The 24,242-nt window shown below is 40.9% G+C and overlaps 1 protein-coding gene across 1 annotated transcript in view; it reads right to left on the reverse strand.

Annotated features, from left to right (window-relative positions):
- larp7 (La ribonucleoprotein 7, transcriptional regulator) overlaps nt 1–14,184 on the reverse strand; it is a 42,409-nt gene extending 28,225 nt beyond the window's left edge. The window contains exons 1-7 of the mRNA XM_079865356.1: nt 13,899–14,184; nt 13,590–13,804; nt 13,402–13,502; nt 13,214–13,297; nt 12,958–13,122; nt 12,585–12,687; nt 11,604–11,924 (exon numbers count right to left, since the gene is read on the reverse strand). Coding sequence (XP_079721482.1) covers nt 11,604–11,924; nt 12,585–12,687; nt 12,958–13,122; nt 13,214–13,297; nt 13,402–13,502; nt 13,590–13,794 — 979 coding nt within the window. The 5' untranslated portion in view covers nt 13,795–13,804; nt 13,899–14,184. The remainder of the gene's footprint in view (nt 1–11,603; nt 11,925–12,584; nt 12,688–12,957; nt 13,123–13,213; nt 13,298–13,401; nt 13,503–13,589; nt 13,805–13,898) is intronic.
- Between the last annotated feature and the right edge of the window lie 10,058 nt (nt 14,185–24,242).

The following is a 24,242-nucleotide window of genomic DNA, read 5'->3' on the forward strand; positions in this document are numbered from 1 at the left end:
AACCGGTGGACTCGATGTCCTGACAGGCTGGAGTTTTTGCAAGCTCCACAAACACATAAATTTACCATGATGATGATAAATTGAAATACAAAAACTAGTGAAAACACACTGACTCACGACCGCTCTTACTGAATACCAACCTACTCTACACTGAGCTGCGGCAGAGCACAGCACACATCTCCCTCGTGTGACGTAAAATGACGCGTTGTTGAAAAAAAGCGGTTTGTACGAGCAGTCAAAGAAACACTCACTTTATCTACTAAATTGGTGTCCTTATGTCGTTTTAAAACATTTTAAATCCTGCATTGTCTTTTCATATGGTATTTTCATACACGGTTATATATTCATTTAGATTTTTTTTTTACCTGCAAGATGCTCTTTAACAAGATTCTCTTGTTTAAAACACCCTAAATTATGTTAACATTTACTATATAACCATTATTTCACTAATAAACATCTATACAGCTCTGTGGAATTATTTATTTATTATCTGTGAGTGATCACAGTTTGAGTATAGTTCTGTGTAAATGCATAGATAAACAACGCTTTGTCAGCAGGTATTCCATAATCTAGACTGGCAAAAACATTATTAATAATTCTGAAATAACATTTAAGCTGAGAAATGCAATGATGTATACACTGTTTTGCCTGACAATGTATTATTCCAGCAACTATTATTCAGTGAATTAGTATCCAGCGAATTATTCTTTACTATTTAGCCTATTAAACAGCATATAAACCTTCTAAAACTGTAGTTTAAAATGAATTATTATATTTCTGCAAAGTTGATAAGAATCCCCTGTCATTTATGCTCTTCATTTGAAAACAGACTCTCTTATTGTTACAGTTTTTCTCGATTGCTTAAATACTATAACCAGGCTTTTGAACTAAAATTTCAAAACCATAACGCCATTTATCAAAAAGCACAACCATTTCCCTAAACTTTAAACACTATTCCCCTGTTTTGACATATGAGTCAGATTTGTTAAACTGTCACTGCAAAACTCTACACACAAATCCCTTCATTTGTCATTGCCTACACCATGTTGTCAAGTATAAAGCACTAGCATTCAATATTGTTCACTCAAGTCAGCACAGCTTCAGCTCATTTAGCACACAATTACCCAAGTGGAAACACTAAGAGTCAAAATTGATCACACACCAATCAGAGCCTTCAATAGATAGACAAAACGGCCAGAGTCAGTTCAGTGGGTTTTCTTACGAGAGGTTCTCTCGTATTGCGCAAGTTGCTTACGCTACGGGTAAGTCATCTTTTCTTGAGATATGAAGCCAAAAAATTATCCTTAATTTTTGTATTTATTGTCAATGCAGTGTAGCAGATAGCAGACCTAGAGCGAGCTGTCTAGCGCGCTCATTGGCTGCCCTGCGGCAACTGCAGCAGCCTACCACTGAGTCCCGCGTCACGTCGCGCCCTCACGCGTCAAGCCCGCCAGAATGGGAGTGGCTTAGCGTATATAAGGAAGAGCTGATTTTTCATCTCTTCAGCGAAGCTCTACGCATCACTGAATCCTGAGAGAAGCCGCCGCCGTTGAATCCAGCGATCAGCAAGCAGAGGAAAGCGCCTGGAGAAGCCGGTCGTTTTCGCCGCCTTCAGCCATCTGTGCCTATCCGGCGATGAGTATCCTTTTACTATCTGTGTGTGTTCGCCGCTGCAACACACGCTTCTCTGTCTAAAAGAGTGCGAGGCGTTTTTCTAAAAATGCCTCGCAGTTCCTGTGGCTCTTGCCGAGCCCCGCTCAGCGCTGGAGACCACCACGTGATCTGCGTTCTCTGCCTGGGTCGAGAACACGCAGCCCTCGCTCTCTCTTTGGGAGGCTGCGACCACTGTGAAGAGCTTTCAATGTCGACCCTGCGGGCTCGACTTGAAGTGTTCGACACCGAAGCTGTCACTCCGCCCGTCACTGCTGGACTGCGCAGGAAGAAGCGCCGCTCCCAGAGACCACCGGAGTCTGCCGCAGCTTTCAAGAGCTCGCCGGAACCCTGCCCTCAAGCCTCTCTCTCTCCTTCTCCGCCCCCCCTCCCGGACGCGCAGCTGCCGGCTTCGGCCCTCACTGCCACCGCCTCAAGGGACGAAGCGGAAGGGGATGCCACTGGTGACAGCTGCTCTATCCTGGCCTCAGACAGCGAAGATTGGTCCGGTTCTCACCAATCTGCCTCCTCTTCTGTCCGGGAATCTGGCCGGACGCGGGCCGGTGTGGACGCGGAATTAATGTGCCTCCTTTCAAAGGCCGTCGACCAGCTTGGCCTTGAGTGGTCACCGCCTCAGGAGCCCGCACCGAACAGGCTCGACGGCTGCTTTCTGCATCGCGGATTTGAGAAGCGCGACGGATCTCTCCCTCCGCGCTACTAAATCCGCGGCTCAGGCAATAGGAAGGTGCATGTCGTCGCTCACCGTCACAGAGAGGCACCTCTGGTTGACGCTCGCCGACATGAGGGAATCTGAGCGCGCTGCCTTTCCCAACGCACCGCTCTCCCCCACTGGTCTCTTCGGCCCAGCGGTAAACGGGATCGTCGACCGCTTTTCGGAGGTACAAAAGACCACGCAGGCTATAACCCTTTTCCTGCCTCGACGCTCTAGCTCAGCTGCAGGCTGCTCTCGAGATCAGCCTCCTGCGTGAAGCTCTAACCAGCGTCCAGCCCAGCCTCCATCTTCGCAGCGACGACAGGGCGGCCGCCCTAGATCGCGCTCAGCCAGCCGTCACAGGCCGCCTCCCCCGCGGGGACCCCAGCCTAAGATCGCGTTGAAGCCTGAGCACACAAAGTCCTCCTAGCGGCTGCAAGGAGGAAGAGACGGTTAAGACCCGCCGCGGCCGGACCACCGTCAAAACGTCCCGCTTTGTCAGTCCCCTTAAGAAAGGCTACTGCAGAAGTGTATTTGGCAGCCAACGAGCCGGTAATACTACCCTCTCGCCTGCACACAAACGTCGTTTTTATGGCGACCCAAAGAAATCTCAAAAAGAGTGTAATGTCTGGTTATCCAGCTCAAGCCGCTGGCGTTTTAAGTGTAGAAAATGTGCCCACGTCACAGTGTTCACCCCTACACACTAGCACGTTAACCCCCGTGTCTCCCACAGAGCCCACTCTCATAAAGCTGGCAAATGCCGCTCGAGTGTTGAATGTAGGAAATGTGCCCACAAACACGTGCCCACACCTGCTCACTGCCCGCTCTGTCACACGGCCAGAGTTACCTCTCACCGGTCAGGTTATAAATGTAAGTCCTGTGCCCGCTCACGAGCGCTCACACTTACTGACAAACACTTTAACCCGGTGCTGCTCGAGCGTCCCGGTTTTCCCACAAAATGTTCCCCGTTAAAAGCAACCGGGACATCGTGTGTAAAACGACCAGCCATTGCTGTCAGCAAGCCGCCGTATTCAAGCACCGAGAGCGCGCGCGTCGCGCCCATGCCTCTGATTCAGGTTCTCGATCCCACGAAGTGCGGCAATCGGAACCCGGAGGCCATTCTGCCCTTAGCTGTACATGCAGAAGCATGGGAAGCTATTTCAGGTGTGTCAGAATGGGTGCTGAGCACAGTGAATCAGGGCTATTCGCTGCAATTCGCTCGCTGTCCCCCGCGCTTTCGAGCTCGGACCGAGACGAGAGTGAATGTGGAAGTAGCTCACCTACTTTGCGCAGAAATAGCGAAACTGCTGTGCAAAGGGGCCATAGAACTGGTACCACCTTCTCTGAACGAGTCGGGCTTTTACAGACGTTACTTCTTCATGTCCAAGAAGGACGGAGCTCTAAGACCTATCTTAGATCTGAGATATTTGAACAAAGCTCTTATGAGAAGACTGTTCAAAATGCTCACAACCAGACAGATACTCACGCAGTCGCCCGAGGGACTGGTTTATTTCCCTCGATCTGAAAGACGCGTACTTTCAGATTCAGATAATACCCCGTCACAGGCCATTCTTGAGATTCGCCTTCGAGGGTCAAGTATATCAGTACACAGTCCTTCCGTTCGGCCTGTCTTTAGCACCCCGTACATTCACGAAGTGCACCTGGCCGCATCTTTCCAGAAGGGCAGCGTCGCTCTTCTGAAAACATTTCAGAGAATGCTGGGCTGCATGGCGTCAGCTGCAGCGGTGCTTCAGTTGGGTTTACTGCGTATGCGCCCGTTGCAGCACTGGCTGAACGCTCGAGTGCCTCACTGAGCCTGGGCTTCCGGCGGCAGACGAATCAGAGTGACCCAGAGCTGCATTTCAGCCCTGGAGCCCTGGTTAGCGGCCGACTGGTACCAGCGGGGAGTGACGATGGGAGCTGTCTCGTACCGAAAGGTCATCTCGACGGACGCCTCCAACTCATGTTGGGGCGCTCTCTTCGAAGGCAGACCAGTCTTTGGCCTGTGGTCAGACCGAGAGAAACGCCTCCATATAAACTGTCTGGAGATGATAGCGGTCGAGAACGCGCTGAAGCGTTTCCTCCCTTACATACGGGGCCACCACGTTCTAGTCCGTACGGACAACATGTCTGTGGTGTCCTACGTGAACCATCAGGGCGGTGTCAGATCCAGGAATCTCTGCTATCTGGCAGAACGCCTCCTCGTTTGGGCTCAGCACTCGCTACGCTCCCTGACAGCTGCGCATGTGCCGGGCCACCTGAACGACGGCCCAGACAGACTGTCCAGGGATAACATTCCCCCAGGAGAATGGTTCCTACATCCTCAGACAGTCCAGTTACTGTGGCGCTTATTTGGCAAAGCGGAAGTCGACCTTTTTGCATCAAAAGACAACGCTCACTGCCCAAGGTTCTTTTCAAAGAACGAGGACGCGCTGGCCCAAACCTGGCCCAGCCTCCCACTGCATGCTTTCCCTCAGATCTCGCTGTTACCACAGGTAATCAAGAGAATCAGGGAGCGTGCCACTCGGTGCTCCTCATAGCCCCGTGATGGGAAAACCAAACCTGGTTCCCAGAGCTGATGCGGCTGTCACACGTGGCCCCATGGCCGATTCCGGTGAGGAGAGATCTTCTCTCTCAAGCCGGCGGCTCAATTTGGCATCCCCATCCAGAGCGCTGGTCTCTGCATGCATGGATAATCAACGGATACCCGTTGCTTTGCCAGAAGAGGTCGTGAACACGATCACGCAATCTAGAGCTCCTTCTACGAGAAGGCTATACACGTCTAAATGGTCTGTGTTCTCCTCATGGTGCGCCAACAAAAATCTAGACCCACGAACTTGTGGGGTCTCGTGGGTGCTTTGCTTCCTCAGGAGCTGTTGGACGAGGGCAGGACGTTGGACGTTGGACTCCACGCTCAAAGTGTATGTTGCGGCTATTGCAGCGTTCGCGGAGCCGACGCGCCGCCAGTCAATAGGAAGGAACGAGCTCATCATCCGCTTCCTTAGAGGAGCCAGGAGGATGAATCCCCCACAGCCCCCATCGCTTCCTATTTGGGATCTTTCTTTGGTCCTAGAGGCCCTGAAAACACATCCCTTTGAACCACTAGATTCTGTGGATCTAAAATACCTGTCGCTCAAAACCGTTTTTCTGATAGCCCTGTCATCAGTCAAACGTGTGGGGGATCTACACGCGCTGCCTGTTAACGCCGCGTGTCTCGAGTTTGGGCCAAATGACTCTAAAGTCATCCTCAAACCAAGACACGGTTATGTCCCCAAGGTGATTGGCACTCCTTTCAGAGCGCAGGTCATCTCTCTATCGGCTCTGCCAGCATCCAGTAGCAAGGGCGATATTAACCTCCTCTGTCAGGGCGCTGAGAGTTTACATTACGCGCTCCGCCGCCTTTAGGTGCTCGGAGCAGCTCTTTGTTTCGTTTGGCGGGCGCACCAAAGATCTCGCCGCCTCGAAACACAGCCTGTCCAGGTGGATAGGGGACGCTATCGCGGCAGCTTATGCTCTTTTGGGCATCTTTGGGCATCAGGGCTCATTCCACTAGAGGCATGGCCTCGTCGTGGGATTGGTCCAGCAGGATTTCTATTCATGACATCTGTATGGCGGCAGGCTGGGCCTCCCCCTCTACATTTGTTAGGTTTTATAACCTGGAAGTTCCCACCTTACAGGCAAAACTTTTGTCAGTCTAAGCGTGTGTATGTTCTGCCCAAGGGGCAACATTCTAATCTGAAAAATGAAGCCTACCCGGAAATGCGAAAAACTGCAATACATCGAAAATCCGCTAGGGGCAGGTCCCAAAAGGGAGCAAATGTCCATAGACCCCATGTTAAAATGTCCGTTTTCACAGCATAAATTCATGTTTTTACAGGTTGGTCCCATGGACTTTTATTGTATTTTTCGATAGGTTCCGAGTGCCTGACAACTGTGAGGGGGGTGAATTTTTTTCTAACGCGTTAGTTTAAATAGTATTTAGATATAAAATGTATGCCAAATAAGGGCGTGGTTAACTTTGATTGACAGCTTGATTGACAGCTGATAACAAGCATAGGCTGCGCCAAGGAGAATGACTACATAAGAAGCGCCATTTTTTAATATACAGTTGAAATATAATATTACTGTTTTTGTATCATGAAATGTAGTTTTAAGAGTTTTTCAGGCAAGAATGTAGTTGTTTAAAGCTCAAATCTGTGGTTTATTTATAAAGATTTATGAAAATTTTATCCAGGTTGTGAGATGCAGGCGATCACCGGGCGCTCGGCGCTCATGTACCCCGCCGGGAACAGCCTTTCCTCGGCTAGTCGTTCTGACGTTTGCTGCTGACTCTGGCGTCTCTGTACTGGTTAACCCCCTGAGGTCGGCAATCACGCCGGCGTGATCTGCTCGTTTTTTTTTTTATCAGTGCAAAATACTCTGTTGATTTTGAATTTACATACTTGTGTTGTACATCATTCAAAGCTGTTAAATGTCTTCTTTTATTTGTGTACACTCATAATAAAAACAAAATGTTGTGTTTTCCGTAAAACAAAGAAAATAAACATGATGCGCGTTCTGCCGTCTCTCTCAATGTGAAACTCATTCTGAAACGCGACAGAAAATGACCTGTTACTCAGCGAATGTTTGTCACACAGACTTAAAACGCATGTCTATACAACGCTTGGAATCTCTATTTTTAAAGTATGTAAATTATATAAAAAACAAATATTATATTTTTAAGTAATCCATACGAAAGCAGCGGCATGTACAGTTTCTCAAACGCGTCCTAATTAACTATAATGTGACCACACCCACGCGCGCACAAGCGATTGACATGCAAATGATCCATGCGGAGAAACGCAGACCTGTAAACGCCCTCATCACCTCAAAACAAAGAAGCAGAGACTTCATAACTTACTCCTCTCTGCTTTCATCGAGTTTGGACGAATGTAAGCTGTGCTGTGCTGTGCTGTTTACCTTGAATTTACCTCGGATTTACCTCAGAAGAATGCGATTTGAAGATGAGACGATTTTTAAGGTAAGACATGTTAAACTGGTCGTGCCAGATTAAAATGTATGTTATGAAATGAGTTTGGAGTAAAAACATTAACTAAGCCTAATGTCACATGTAGGCCTATATATAGACAGAAACATGAAATGTGAACTGGTAGGCAACCTTTCAGTGCTTGTATACATGTTCGACACGAGGATGTTTTTATATTCTATAATAAAACACAGCATGGTAAAAGTAGGCTAATATATATATATATATATATATTAAATATGTGTGTGTGTGTGTGTGTGTGTGTGTATTCTGTACATTTTAAAAAGCTATTTTAACCTGAAAAATCTAAAATGTATTCCCCAAATTGTGCAGCATAATTTCTCTTAATATCAGCATGTTCACAGCTGTTTTGTTGTTGTTGTTTTTAGAAGAACAAGATGCCACTGAATAAGTCCTGCTGACTTCAACATTCACATAAGTCTCCATACATGAACATGCTAAAGTGAAAAATCAAACACCATGGAAATGAAAGGTATGTACTATGTTTCAGGAATGGCACAAAGGTGTGTGACAGTTCAAGTCTCTGTCTTTAGTTCAGTGTGTTAAATAATGTGGGTTTTTTTGTCATTTGTGTATCTTTGGATTATGTTGTGTTGTAAATAAATTAAAAACAATCAAAAAGCCATTCTTTTTTAAATCTCCTCATTCTTTGTGCAAGGTTGCTCAGAATGATAGGGCCTGATAGCTCCTAATAGGGCCGTTAGGGGAGGTTCTTTGTCTTTCTCAGGTGAGAAAAGCTTACATATTAATGAGCTCCCGCATAAGGCTTTTTCACACAAAACACGTCGTAAAATGTTTAAATCAATATATTGTCTTCTCTGAATGAGCAGTCAGGGTGATTTTCACATAGTTTTGAAGCAAATATTCTAGGCTACGTCATACAATTTTCAAAAGTCTTATGAAGAAATAATCAGTATGGGTTTCATGAGCTTATTTCAGTGACAATTGTTTTTTGTTTTTTCACAAACCACGCATAAATGTTATTATCTCAAAACTACAAACTTGTAGCAGAGTTTGTGCTGAATACAGTGTAATCAGACTTTAGCCATGAAAATGTCACAAGTAACAGAAATAAGCACAAATGTCAGAGCATGTCAGAACACCTCCAGGGCCCAGAAAACAGCTCAGACCCCAGAGGGTTAAACATGAGATATAATTCGTCTTGTGTATATCTAACGGGCGATTTTTGGTCTCGTGAATCTATAATTTGTTCCCTGGCCAATCGTTTTGGCTGAGGGCTAAGTTAAGTGAAATTTCATAACTTTATAAGCTATTTAATTTTACCGTTGTATGGTTAGACTAGAGCGCTGACTTTGTATGTTTGACTGAATTGTTTGCTTTATTTGTATAGCTTCTTGTACCTTTTACTTATACTTTTATAATGGCTAATATTGATAAAACTGAAATTTAACAAAAAGAGACTGGGTTGAGTTTTGTCATTTTAAATTTTAATACAACGAAGATGATCTGTAATGTTGTTTACTGCAACATCTGTTGTTTAGTACAAATGCACATATTGCCTGGACCATATTAAAATGTTTAATATTTTTATATTATATTTAAACGAAAAGAGGCAGGGTTAGTTTTATATTTCGTTTTGTTATAAATAGGCTAACGTTATATGCAGTGAATATAATCAATATGCGTTGCCTGAACCACATTTGTGTGGCTATAATGTTTAAGATTTATTTAAATGAAAACGAAAAGAGTTAGTGTGGTGTTTTATGACTTATTTCGTTTTATTGTTGCCTAAAATATACATACAGAGATAACCGGAGTAGCAGAGCGAGCTGAGCGCTGTTCCATTTGCAGAATAACCGGACTCGTGTCCTTTACCCATATATGGATTGACCAGAAGGTGGGCGGGGTTAGGATTTCCCAAGATTTTCCAAGATGGCGCCGCCCATACCCCCCATAAACGGCTTCAAAACCGTTCTTCAGAAAGTCTATGGGTGACGTCACAGACGCTTTGTCCATATTTTTTACAGTCTATGGTTCAGCCCAGAGTGTTCGTGTGCAGGCTACTTTCACGTGACTTTAGCTCTCCTGGTTGAGCTGCACTATAGGGGTTGATATTCTTAATATAGACCAGCAGCGCCGCTCTGTATTCCCCCACGGTGTGCTTATGTACATGTGTTGCTGGCCGCCTGATTCCCACTCATCTGTGTTCCCCGGGTTTCCCCTGGGGCTCATGTAGTGGATGCTCGGCGCGCACGGCGTTGACAAGGGGTTCCCGTAGCGTAAGCAACTTACGCAATACGAGAGAACCTCTCGTAAGAGAACGTACTCGGTTACCTAATGTAACCTCGGTTCTCTCTAGAAGAGGGAACGAGTATTGCGTAACCTGCCATGTTCGCGCCTCAAGCTTACTTCGTTTCAGTCGATGAAAACCAGGGTAGCAGCCCCCGAGCCCTTCCTTATATACGCTAAGCCACTCCCATTCTGGCGGGCTTGACGTGTGAGGGCGCGACGGGGCTCAGTGGTAGGCTGCTGCAGTTGCCGCTGAGCAGCCAATGAGCGCGCTAGACAGCTCGCTCTAGGTCTGCTAGCTGCTACACTGCGTTGACAATAAATACAAAAATTAAGGATGATTTTTTGGCTTCATATCTCGAGAAAAGATGACTTTACCAGTAGCGTAAGCAACTTACGCAATACTCGTTCCCTATTCTAGAGAGAACCGAGGTTACACTAGGTAACCGAGTACGTTTTGGAACAATGGATCCAGAAAGACATGAAGGAAGAGGTTGAGGATACTGGAGTGGAGGAGGAGGAGGAGGAGGAAGAAGAGGAAGGTGAAGGGGAAGGGGAAGGAGAACGGGAAGGGCAAGGCCAAGGCCAAAGAGACAAGCAGTGCCATTCTAGTTGCCCATGTATTTGTCCATGGTATGACTATGAGGGAGTCTGGGCAACGAGTACAGCCAAACTTGAGTCGCTTCACCGTCGCCTCGTAAGAACCTTCCGGGAGAAAAACAGGTACAGTAGATGTACTTCAGACAGCTCTCTACTGTAACTTTTGAGTGCAGTACACTGTGCTGTTACAACACATGTACTGTAGCTGTTGCACTATACTACTGTAATAAAAAGAAATGCATCAAATGCAATAACAAGGATGTGTTACAGTTACAGTAATCAGTACTTCTATTTTTCTAGGACACAGAGACGATGAAATGGAAGAAGCCTGCCTAGATATTTCAGTTGATGCTTGCCAGCAGGGAACAGCAAGCGGATTTTACCCACTGCCTGGCTAGGGCCAATATAGCCTGTGATGTGGACGAGATTCTCTGGCCTGACCCAGACCAAAGACGGGATGCTGTGGCAGAGTATTTATTTTTTTGTTTGTTTGTTTGGTGTATTGTACTGCACAGTACATTAAGGAATAAAATAAATAAAAGGAATAAATACACAAAATATATTTTACTTAAATAATTAACAGATTAACAAAATTAAAGGAAAAACTGCAAAAAGTTGCACATGCTGAGATTCGGTTCATTTTTGTGGTGTGCTCCAAAAATAAGCCCACGTAAAGGAAACCTGAAAGGAATGCACTTGAGGCACATGAACATATCAATTCTAGCATTGTTAACTTGACATCCCAGCATGTTTATAATCAAAATAAACTAGTCAACCAAACATATAAAAAGTTACACTGCTCAATTTAAATAGTCTGTTAGCTATATTTAGTATTTAATGTTTATAATGTTTGTAAACATTTCTCTTTATTTACTGGTGTACATTATTTCTGAATGTAATCAAATGCGACTTGTCTGTCCTCTCAAAAACTTAATTTCATATGTGTAGCATATTTTCATCAATGCAACAAAAAAAATCTAAATATCTTGAAAAACAGTTTAACCGATAGTATTAATCGGTCAAAATTCTTACTTTCAGTTAACGGTTAAACAGTTAATGTGAGCATCCCTATGGGCTAGTCAAATGTGAATAATATATTCCATATGCAAAAAGAGTCCAGTAACATGGATAACACAGCAACTAGTATTTGACTGGTCATGTCATGTCAGGTCAATATAACCCCATGAGGTGACCCCCTCCAAAAAAAGAAAACATCTTTTTATAAGCTATTGATGTGACTGAAGCTTTTCAAAAGTACTTCAATTTCTTTGTGGAAAAAAAAAATACAGAAAAATGTACTGAGTGCATATGTAATTCCCTCAAATAAACTAAAACAACATCTACCTTTCATCTCTCCCTCCTCGTTTTCCTCTTCTAATTTTCTCATTTTGGATGGCATCTCATCTTGTCCTCCTCCAGTTGATGCCTCAAAACTGCAGGATCTTCGTCTTTTCTTCTCAGTTTTTTTACTTGCTGTGCTCGTCAGTATTACAGGGTTTTCAGTTTTAGTTTCATCTGCTGATTGTTTCTTCGGTTTGTTTGTAACCGCAGTCTCGAACGCTCCTCTCTCCATCTTATTTACAGCTATTTCTTGAACAGCACTGTTTTTAAGCTCACTTCGAGACCTTTTTTTTCCCTTCTTGCCATCCTCCTCATCATCATCATCTAAAAGTAAAAAATAAAGTGTGTTGCTAATATCTGGATCACTTAAGCCCCTTTCACACAGCGCTTTGAACCTGGGAAATTGCCGGCATATTGCCAGAGTGCCTTCTGTGTGAACGCAAACACGACCCTGGATTTATGCCGGGATCGATGCCGGGTTGGGGACCTAGTAACATCGCCGTGTTCAATCCCGGAACTCGCTGTGTGAACAAAAGCCGTAATAATGCCATGTCGTAGTGATGACGCTGAAGCGCAGGATTGTTCGCCAGCTGTGAAACGGTACGTAATGCGCAAGTTTATGATCAAATTAGAGAAAAAAATGCACAAGCATGGTTTCTCGAGAGAGAAATCGCAGCTCATAAGCAAACTTAAGACGCCGCTGAGACATTAAAGTCACATCGATGTCACGTGTCTTTACCGGATTTTTACGGGTTGTGTGTGAACGCACTCTCTGATTCCGGAAAATCACTGGCAGTGTGAATGAACCAAAATCAAACGAACCCGGGTCAAATCCCAGGTCACTTCATCCGTGTATTTTCCGGAATCTCTGTGTGAAAGGGGCTTTAGATTGTGATGGCAGAAAGACACCAACTGTTCTCTTTCATGTTATGCTGTAATCTTGAGGATTACATATATTCACAGTAAGGCATAGCAATGTGCTACCTTGTGTGTCCTGGGCAGCATCAAAGGGGATAGTCTTTTTCTTACAAGTCTTAGGGAATATTCCTGGCTTCCTTGGAGCATCTTCTGGAGGATTGTTCAGCATCTGTCATTTCAAGTGAAACACACCATTCATTGGAATTGTTCTGCATTGTATTGCTGTATTATTAAAACTTTTTCTGTTTGTATAATCCCTACAGTACAGTCCAACATGTTCTTGTTTCTTCACTAGCAGCCCAGTGTCTAAATTTAGTTGGTTCCTTTATGTATGCCTAAAACTAAATTGCCACTTTCGGTAATATCAAAGTCATATCTTAATGTCTAAGCATTATGAATACTTGAACAACTTAGTCCAATTATAAATAGCATCAGTTACCTCAATAGCTTTCTGTGCTTGTTCTTCTGTCTCAAACTCCACAAATCCAAACCCTTTGGGATGTCCAGTGGACTTGTACCTGGGGATACTAACATAAACCACATTTCCACACTTGCTAAACACTCGCTCCAGCCAAACATGAGTGACCGTCTTTGGCAACAGCTCCTGAAACACAACAATTCCAGATTAAGGAATACATTGAAATAAAAAAAAAGGCATACAAGAAAAACAATTCAATTAATTTGCAGTCAATTACCACATAAACTGTACGGCTGTCCACATCTTTTGGGCTTTCACCAAGTGGATTCTTTCGTCGTACATGTGTTCCTTCAAGATTTACCTAAGGACACAACAGTTACTGTGATTATTAGTGCAAAAAAATCAGAACTAAAATCCCTCTGATAAAGGAAAAGAAAATATATGTTATGCAAATGCAAACAATACCTCTACTATTGGTGAATTTTTAAGAGCTCTGGCTATCAATTTTACATCCGTAGTAAATTTTTTCATTCGGTTGAATGAAGTCAACACAGATATGTCAATATCTGTAACAATACGAAAGAAACAGTTAAGTGAATAGGCCTATACACACATACAGTATAGTTTATGAGGTATGAGCAACTGATACATACATCCATCTCGTGACTGTTCAATTATATTTTTCATGAATTTGTCCTTGTGAAGATTCACATCACTAAACCAAAATTCCACCTGCTTCTTCACATCAGCCAGTAGCTGTTTCACGCGAGATCTCTTCTTTTTCTCGTTCTCTTTCTTCTCGCTGAGGTTTGCACAGGCGGCATTCCCTCCTGAGGGAATCTTCTCCGTGTCTATCATATTGCTATAGCTGTTAGTTAAAAGTCATAACAAGAGATCTGTCAAGTTTCAGAACCAATTATGTCGAGCTGAGTGACTGTCACATTTACACATTCTTACCTTACCTTTAACTTATCGCTTCCTTGGTTTACTGAAATAAATAAAAGATAATCGCTTTAACGTTACACTGCCACGGAGACGCTCTCGGACAGTGATTCCCTTAATAAGACACTTCTAATAATGATTACTATTAAACTCCAAGTAAAAACGTAAAAAGAAGACGGCCACGCTGAAATCTAAAGCCTTTAACCTTTGTTGCATGTCTGATACTTCATTGTTAAAAATCGGTTCAAACGCACACAGTTCCGACTTCTTGGCGCATAAAGATGACGTCGATGCGTCGGCTACGGCAGTTCATTGGAACCTCTTGTCGCTACTCGATCCGTACCGGTGTGGTATAGTATTCTGTGGTATAGTAGGGGTCGGCAATAGGCCAAAACTGGCCCGCCAGCAATATTTTCTGGCCCGCCGGATTATTTTGGAAGTCCGTTTTTTTTTTTTTTTTTTTTTTCAGCTTATTTTTATTTTACAATAACGGTTTACAAATAGGCCCCGTGTATCATTCGTTACTTATTATTTACTCGGGTAGCCTATAACACTGATAAATAATATGTATTAGCCTACCTGATATAAAATATTTGCACTAAATGCTGCACAAAACTCTTCCACTAGGCTACTTGAGAAAAGCCGTAGCCGCGCGGCGATTTCACCGCCGCATACTGTGTAAAGCGCGCATGAATCATGCGGCGCGGGATTCAATTTTAAAATATAACGACGGTAGCGGTCGGAACTCTGTAGCCTACTTATACTTTGGACGGAGCGGGCGGTCTGACTGACAATAGCCCACTCCCGACATCTTTTGACAGCGTATCCGCACTTCATTCTGACCACCAGGCTGTTTGGTACTGAAACCATTGTTAATAAATAATAAACAACATTATTTTTTTGCAAGGATGTTTGAAATAGTTGGCAGAAAATAGCATGCTTCATTTGTCAGTAGGGCAATATGGTTTTCGTTTATGTTGCTTAACAATTTGAGTGATAGGCTTTGTCCTATTTAATTTATGTTATTTATATTTCATTATTTTTTTCTGTGACATTTTTTACTCTGCTGACAGTAGCCTACAATGTTAAAATAATATTTTATGTTGACACGAACACAAAGCATTTATAATTGTTATAGGCTGCTACTTAATCTCTCAAATTTCTGTTAGAGACATTTGAATGTGAGATTCTGGAAACTAGATCTAAATTTTGCGGACTCGTCAGGTCGGGAAATAATGCGGGTGAACACAGAGTGTATTTTAATTGCTGAATTGAACCTTGTGGGAGCGGGACGAAAAGAAGAGAAAAAAACAGTCCCGCGCAGACCTCCTTAAACCATAGGTGTGTAGCCTATGTGTGTGTCCCGAATAAATAATAATAATAAAAAAGGAATAAAGTTCAAAAGTCGGACTGTAAGCAAATTAGGCATTGCTATTCACACCTTTATTAAAATAGCTGTAATATGTTAACACAATAGTACTTGATCTGTTTAAAATGATTTCATTGATATGCAATGTAGACGTTAAGAGTATAATAATTAATAATTAATAGTTAAGAGTATTTAATTTGTACCCATATAGGGCTACTCCGTGTAGCTGGCCCGCCATCTACTGGCTAAAAGAAAAATTGGCCCGCGGCCAAAGTTAATTGCCGACCCCTGGTATACACTATACAATAGTATACACCTGGTATAGTATTCTGTAACCGTATAGTATACGGTAACCCTGAGGACCCAAGCAATCCGATTGGTTCAAAGCACGTTTTATGGGTAATCGCTTTAGTGCCTGGTTATAAATCATACAAAATAATTTTATTATAGAAGACGTTTGTACTACGTTTTAACGAGTCATTAATGTATTTAATGTATTTTAAATGATACGTTTCATATACTAGTATTTAACCGAAGCTATAGATTGTGAAATTAAACATTTCTCGTTGTTCGTGTGTTTTTTAGTTAGCTTAGATAATAGCATAGCATACAGCTAACGTTATCCGATGATCGTGCTATGAGCAAACTGCACTGATACTGCCTTACCGTATTCACCTTATTCCGCCCCGCCCACTTTTAATACTTCGCGCTTCCGCATTTTGTCATCCGACTTCCGCTAAATTGACACGGCACATCCGGTAGCTATTTCAGTCGTTAGAAGATTGTTTATAGTTAGCCAAAACTTTATCAAAATGACAAATAACGTTAATACCGTAAATGTTTTAAATTGGGAGCACGGAGAAAACTTCGTACGACTATCAGTTCGTCTCACATTGTCTCATCCATCGTCATTGTTAACGTGGCCATAGGTAACGTTAACCTATGGGAATATTTAACTACGTCCTCCTGTCAGAAGGAGTTGATGGAGCAGCAATGAAAAATTATTTGTAAATAATAAGGAATGAGAATATTTAGGGTTAAGGATAGGAGATTAGGTAATTGGTTATATGAACGATTAAATAAGTTGTATAAAATCAGTTGTAAGAAGTGTTTGATGTTTTTAGGAAGCTAGAGACACCTTCTACTGACCTTCATGTAGAAACATTTCACCATTTAAATTTCATAAGTAATAAACCAAGATGGTATTCATTTGCAAACTTGACGTGACTTATTCCTTCTAACTAGAAGACTTAATTCATTTAAGTTTTAAGGGGAATCTACAGAGCTCACATTATAGTTTTATAATAAATGACTGACAGGTCAAATCTGGTCACATTGTAAAGGTTTATAAAAAAAACTTCATAACAGGTAACATCTGGGCACATTGTAAAGGTTTATAAAAATAACGATTCATAACAGGTAACATCTGGGCACATTGTAAAGGTTTATAAAAATAACTATTCACAACAGGTAACATCTGGGCACATTGTAAAGGTTTATAAAAATAACTATTCACAACAGGTAACATCTGTTTTACAAGATTCACAAGGAGGACAAGTTTCACCTTCCTTTCATAGAGGAGATCGGTAATGGTGAAGCCTTTGTCTGCCATTACTTCATTGCCTGGACGAGGTTATTAAGTTATTGAAAGAAAAATGCGATATGCGATAACTCATTAAACAATGCGATATTCGATACGATAATGCTTAAAGTATATAAAATTAACTTAAATTAGATTTAAAATTATATAACCTATGTGTTTCACATTCTTTTTGTAACAAGAAAACATCCCTTCAACTTGTGAAAGTGAACATCAGTGTTTTACTGTAGCGTAAGAAATGTTATTTTAACATCAGTGTAAACCACAGGGTTCAGGTTATCCTACATTAGGTCTATTTAACAACAGAAACTGAATAATCAAATGTAAAAGTAAAACACTGCATAGTTTTTCACTGTATGAATTATATAAACTGATTAAAGCTTATTAAAGCAAAAAAAAAATTATGCATATTGCAATATATACATTTGCGATATTTTGATATATTGTGCTCTACATGTTGTGTTTGGAAACTGCTCTATGAAACAATTCTCCATGATGTCAAGCCAACGCGAAATCACCTTGCTTACAATGGACTGAGAAACACAAAACCTTTCAGCAAGATCACCCTGCAATAAATTAAAGGGTTAGTTCACCCAAAAATGAAAATTCTGTCAGTAATTACTCACCCTCATGTTGTTCCAACCCCGTTAGACCTTCGTTCATCTTCGGAACACAAATGAAAAAAAAAAAAATGGAGGAGCGAGACAGCTCTCAGTTTAATCAAAAATATCTTAATTTGTGTTCCGAAGATGAACGAAGGTCTTACAGGGTTGGAACAACATGAGGGAGAGTAATTACTGACAGAATTTTCATTTTTGGGTGAACTAACCCTTTAAGGTGTGTGAACTGGTAAGGTGCTCAGCAACTGAGTAGAATGCATCAATGTCGACCCTGTGTAGAGCTGACAAAGGTGGTTGTTTCTCAGCAGAGTTATGTACTATGGCGCTGGCTCAACGCATTGTGTTCCCATTTCAGATGTAGGTGGCTTCAGGTTGAGTTGATTTTGTAGTGTGACCTTATCACATTTCAGTTTGGCCAAGTAACGTTTCTTTTCTTCGACTGGCAAGAAATACTAGCTAATACTAAGGTTATTTACTTGGTTTGCGGAAGTCTGCCGGAAGTTAAGTTTGGGCCAGAGTAAAGCACATGCGCAGTACCGTTGAAAGCGTCTATAGAGAGCCTAAGTCCCGCTTCTCCGCTTCCGGCTCATGGGACCTTATTTCGGAAAAAATATGTATGGAAGTCAATGGCGAGAGATAACTTATCTTTTTATTCCGTCTGAACTGTGCCCTGAACTACACATATGATGTTTGTCAATTTAAAAGGTAATTATGAAAGTCAAGAAAGTCGCAGTTTGTCATAAAACAGAAGAGTAACGTTTAGTTTTATGTGAAAATCGCTCAATGAACTACATCTCTCGTCTCGCACTATGTACGTCACAAGATCCGTTGCTCGTATGTGTGTATTCTGGCTCAAAACACTCAGGCATGACGGCGTAACGTTACGATTATAATGTAAGACTATAGAAAAAATGACAGACGTTAGCTTCAGTAAAGTTAGCTTCATTCATTGAGAGAAAAGGTATGACGTCGCGTGTGCGCCTTCTGGGTTTGTAGTCTTTGTAATTACGTATTTTCAGTGTCTTATACCTCAGCAGTTTTACATCAAGCTGCGACTTTCTTGACTTTAAAATGTATCTTTTAAATTGACAAACATCATATGTGTAAATCAGGGCACAATTCAAACGAGATCAAAATATTTGTTGTCTCTCGCCATTGACTACCATACAATATTTTTCCGAAATAAGGTCCCATGGTGGTCGACCGGAAGGGGAGGGACTTAGGCTCTCTATAGAGCTGGTAAGTCCCGCCCCTTCCGCAAAACCCCGCTGGACCTCAAAGTTGAAAAACCGTCAATGCAAGTGAATGGGAGAAAATAATTATTTTCTGGTCCCGTTTGAATTGTGCCATGAATGTGAACATATGTTGTCTGTGAATTTTTTATAGAACTTTTCATGTTACGAGTTTGACAGTATATGGTATGATTCTTCAGCTAGCAGTTGTGGAAAAGACATAACGAGAAAGACTACATGTCGCCTATGTGACGTCACCCCATAAAGTTGACTTACCCGTGGTTTTCGCCAACTTCAACGATTTTGTCCTCTCCCTGAAAGAAGGCGGTGAAGTGCATTAAAGACACAGCCATGTTTAGCGGGATCCGTGAGCTAGTCCGTGTGCTAGTGGTGTTGACGTTTCAAACGCGTCGAGAGTTGTAGTCCACAAAGTGCTCTCACACAAAGTCTAACCGTATCAAACTTCTACCCGCTAAATTGTATCATTCTTTACACGAAAAGTTCTATAAAAAATTCACAGACAACATAATATAATATAATATAATTATGGAATCACAATCTTAATGTAATTAATCAAACCCCTTAATTCATATAATAATCTTTATTTTAAAGAAATAACATGTTAAAGTATGTTTTGTGGCGAAGTTATTTGTTTTAAAGAAATAGGGCATAATATGCTTTTTTTATTACAAGCATGTCATTTGTGTACTAATGCATATGATTTATGTCATAATAATTCTTAATACAGAACATCATACAACACAATAACATTTAATGTAATAAAATTAGAGAATCAAAACTTATATAAAAATTGTATTAAATTACACAATACAATACATAATGAATTCTGAAACTGAATTATGAGATGTAATATATTACATTTTTATTAACACAAAACTACAAGCAAAATGCACATCGTTTTAGGACATTTATAGAGCTTTTTAAAATACACAACAATACAAAGCAGCTTTAAACAAACATACTCTAGTATGTCTTTACTTTCCTAAACACTTTTGTGATAGTCCTCTGGCTATAGATTGTGAAGATTTAAAAACAATTAATGTTGAGTTAGCTGTGTTAAAATATTTAATGAACTGTAAGGTTAAAGTTTTTTGAGAGCTAATGAGACAAATAGATGCAGTGTATTTTGCTGTATGAAAAGTCAAATCTTTAGTTTGAAGTAAATTCATGTTGTCAAGGCAAGTCACCTTTATTTATATAGCGCTTTTTACAATACAGATTGTATCAAAGCAGCTTCACATTGATAAAATGAAAATAATACAACAAGTTTGTTTCTAGAAGAAAATTGCATCATTGTCCACCCTAATTAGGCAGATCAATAATATTGTTGAATATTAAATGTCCCCAACTAAGCAAGCCAAAGCCAAGGCAACAGTGGCAAGGAACCAAAACTCCATCAGTGACAGTGTCCATTCCGGAGCAACTTGCAATTTCTGACTGACCATTTGCCATCTTGGTTTGGAGGGGAAAAAAAAATCGAAACACAACGGCTTGCCACTTGGTTGAAATATATAGGATGATGCACCAGGATGGGTCCACTGAAGAGGATGATGTGCAACTATGTCAGCTGCTATCATTACGCTAGTAATTCATTAAGTTAATTATAAAGTGTTGCTATGTTGTGAGAAGGTATTCCTTTGCAGAGATCCCAACCCTAACTAAGCATTTAACAAACAGAAAAAAGTGACATCTCATTACCAGATGTTCTCCAGTCCTAAAAGTAAAACAAAAACACAAACCATCTATATTTAAAAGATCTTTTAGAAAGTCATGGTCTCTTTTGAGCCTTTGTCAGTGATGCTTGATTTCTTTCAAGACAACATACTCTGAAATACTTCCCATGATCCCATACATAAAAAAAAAAAATACATGCTGTGTTGGTGATATCATATTATATATATATTAAAATATTCTTACAGCTATATAAAATAAAATGACACAACCCTGTCTCTTTTTGTTAAATTTCAGTTTTATTGATCAATAATAGCAATTATGAAAGTATAAGTAGCCATACAAGTCAAGAAATAAAGTAATTAAACGATTCAGTCAAACATAAGTCAGCAGGCACAACGTTAAAGATAAATAGCCTAAACAATTCAACGTTATATAAAGTTATAAAACTAAACTTTGCCCCCAGCCAAAACGAAAATGATAGATTAATGAGATCAAAGATCGTCCGTTAGACATAGCCTACACAAGACGAATTATACCACTCCACTAGACTCAGCGAGTAACGTCTGCTGCACTTGCCGAGATAAGGCTTTTTCAGGCGGGATACGTGAGCGCTGAGCGCCCGGTGATCCCTTGGATCTCCCGTCTCCGAAAACGTAAGATCAAAATTTGAAATAGGCGCTGTCTGTAAACAAACAACATATTTGAGATTAAAACAACTACTTTCTCGACTGAAAAACTCTTAAAAATACATTTCGTGACACAATAACAGTAGTATTTTTAAATGTTGCGGTCTTTCTCCTGCTATTGACGCAGCTTGAGATTTTAAATATTAGCTATAGAATATACACAATTTACATATACAATATATAATTTAATAATTATAATTTATATAATTTAATTTTACCTTGCAGCGGGATTTAGCATTCTACATAAAGCTACCACATAATAACACTTAGGGTGCTTCTCAATATCCCTCCTCGTCTCCTCTCTCCTCCGTCCTCCATCCTATGACCCGGAAACCGATCGAGCACAGCCATCTTGAAGGACATCTCAATTCTCTAATTGCACCGCGAGGAGTCGAGGATCGAGGAGTGACGAGGCTTCCTGAGGAGTCATGAGCGAGGATACACAGGTGGATCCTATGCGGAAGAGTTTTATCGACTAAAACGTGACGCACGTATAAATTCTCCTCCCCCTTCACATCGGTCACAATCATTTTGATTTATACTTTACTTTTGCAGTTTATATAAACCACACATCTCACATATTTCAACAGGGTATCTTTCTTTATTATTATTTATTATGAATTTCTTAAATAAACAAATTTCAACAACATGAGGGCAGATCCTCTGAGCGCTGCTGATGACGCGATGAAGTGACGCTCGAGTGATCAAGGATCCCGATGTATAAAAAAAGCTTTCATTCGATCCCTCCGTCCTCGCGTCTTTTCCTTGCAGCCTTCCCTCGCATCCTACAGGGGGCGGAGCTGAGACGCGAGGAAAGGAAGCAAGCGAGGAGAGGAAACGAGGATACACAAATAAGAATTGAGAAGCACCCTTAAACAGCTCACGTTAGCTACAAGTTATCGCGAGAACAGATTTAGATCAGGCATACTACTGGCATACTAATTGGGTCCTCAGGGTTACCGTATACCCAGAGAATGGCTGCGTTCGAAACCGCATACTTCCCTACTATTTAGTATGGGAAAAAGAGTAGGCGAGCGAAAAAGTATGTACGAATCCAAAAGAGTAGGCGAGAATTACCTGGGTGACGTACTAATTATCGCGAGATTCGGACTTAAGTGCGTTCGAATATGCCTACTTTCCTACTATATAGTAGGCGAAAACAGTACGTGAAGGAAGCAGTACGTTCGAAACATCAGTATTCATAAAAGAGTAGGCGAGAAGTTCCCGGATGGCTTACTGCTTCCGCCCAGATTTTTGAGTGTTCAACGATGGATACTCTTCTATCCCAGGAGGCCACGCGAGAGGATACGTCATAAAAAAGAAGAAGAAGGATAGGTCATACTCGAACGTGACGGAAAGGATGACGGACGAGACTGTTTTCAAATGTGAGTATTACAAATCAAATGATCGCATGTGTTGAACTACTGTACAGTAAACTGTTGAATTGTTGAAGATGTAAAGACGCTATATATTTGTGATTTTGCTGTAAATCACATTTTATTATGTATAGCTAACAGAGAAGCTCCAGTAAGGACACATACGTCTCCAAAGTGGATTTGCATACATTTTAAACCGTATACATCTTAAATACAATTACTAAATGTCTATTTAATATCTGGCAAGAAACTCTTCTATAAGAATTGCAGATTACTATATGAAATAGACATCTGAGTGATGTATGTGTGCTATTATGTAGAACAAATCTATAAAGTAATTAAACATAAGTTATCTATTTTATTTGTCAATGTTGGTAAATTAAGGAACATTTATGTAGGATAAAAAGTTAAAACAACCTCAACATGTAAATGTAGTGTTGAGCTCATAAATCACAGAGGTAATGTGAATCTGGTCTGGATGTTACAAGAACAGATGAACACGTGTGTGTTTAGTGGAGAGTGGCTCATGAAGCTGAATGCTGCCATCAAAGACTTTGTGACATTACAGAAATGAATAACAACAACTATTTAAATATTAAGTTGTAGTTTATTTTAATTATTGTAATTTCAAACAGAGCTATTACAGCACTTTTCTGATTCTTGATTTCTATGCATTTGCTGCAGATCTTCTGTGGTGGAGCAGGACCTGCAAGGGAAGATGATGGCGGCATTTGTGGAAAAAAGCATTTTTGTCTTCTAAATAATACTGAAATCAAATGACATTGTGCGGTTAAAATTACTGCTTTTGTGTTATGTTTGTGTATTTTGTAGGATCTGAAATGTCAGCAGACTGGTGTGAGCACTGAGGATGAAGAGCAGAGATGAATCCTGGAGATGGTGCCATGGATGAGACCCTCCATCACTCCACCTGCTCTTATGAGACCCTCCATCACTCCACCTGCCCTTATTGCCTCAGATTGTGAAGCGCAACAACCTCAGGCACGAAGGAACGGCTCACCTCTGGCGGTCAGCTGATTCATCAGAATAAAGCCGCAGAATGGGAACCGCTGTGTTGAGATGGCAGAAGGATGTGGGGTTCAGCGCCTGTAGCCTACATACATGATTGTAGCTTGAATAAAGCTTTGTTTCATGTGTTGACTTGTATATGCATTTGTTTATTGTGTGATGGTGACTTTCATTCATTCTTTTACTAATTTATTAATATTTCTCATTGTTGTCAGTAAATAAAATACAATTAATTAATGCTTTATTTATTGTTTGAATGAAAATGTAGATGTTCACTATATACACATCTAGAGTGTAGTCATGCATAGCTATTTCATATGACATACATTACATTTTGTTTGTTTTATTGAATTATATAATTTACAGTAAAAAGTAATATAATTAATTGATCAGCATTTATCGTTGTTATTATTGTATGTTTTGGGCTGGGATAGCAATGCAATTCATTCTGGGGTAATATTAATTTTTAATAATGATACTTAAATTTTTCGAGTATAAAATCAACAGTTTTCTCCAAAGGTGAATCTCCCTTTGTGCAGACATTACAAACGCTGAGGAAAACCGTTCTAGGTAGGGCTGTCGAGTAAATGTATGTATGTATGTATTTATATATATATATATATATATATATATATATATATATCATGGGTTTGCAAACATATTATGAGATTTTATACACAGGAAAAAAACCTATAAGGTTGAATATCAATATATATTTTCTTAAATAATTAATTATATAATACATTTTTAAAAAATGCAT

The sequence above is a fragment of the Squalius cephalus genome, assembly GCF_949319135.1.
Source record: "Squalius cephalus genome assembly, chromosome: 3".
NCBI lineage: Eukaryota > Metazoa > Chordata > Actinopteri > Cypriniformes > Leuciscidae > Squalius > Squalius cephalus.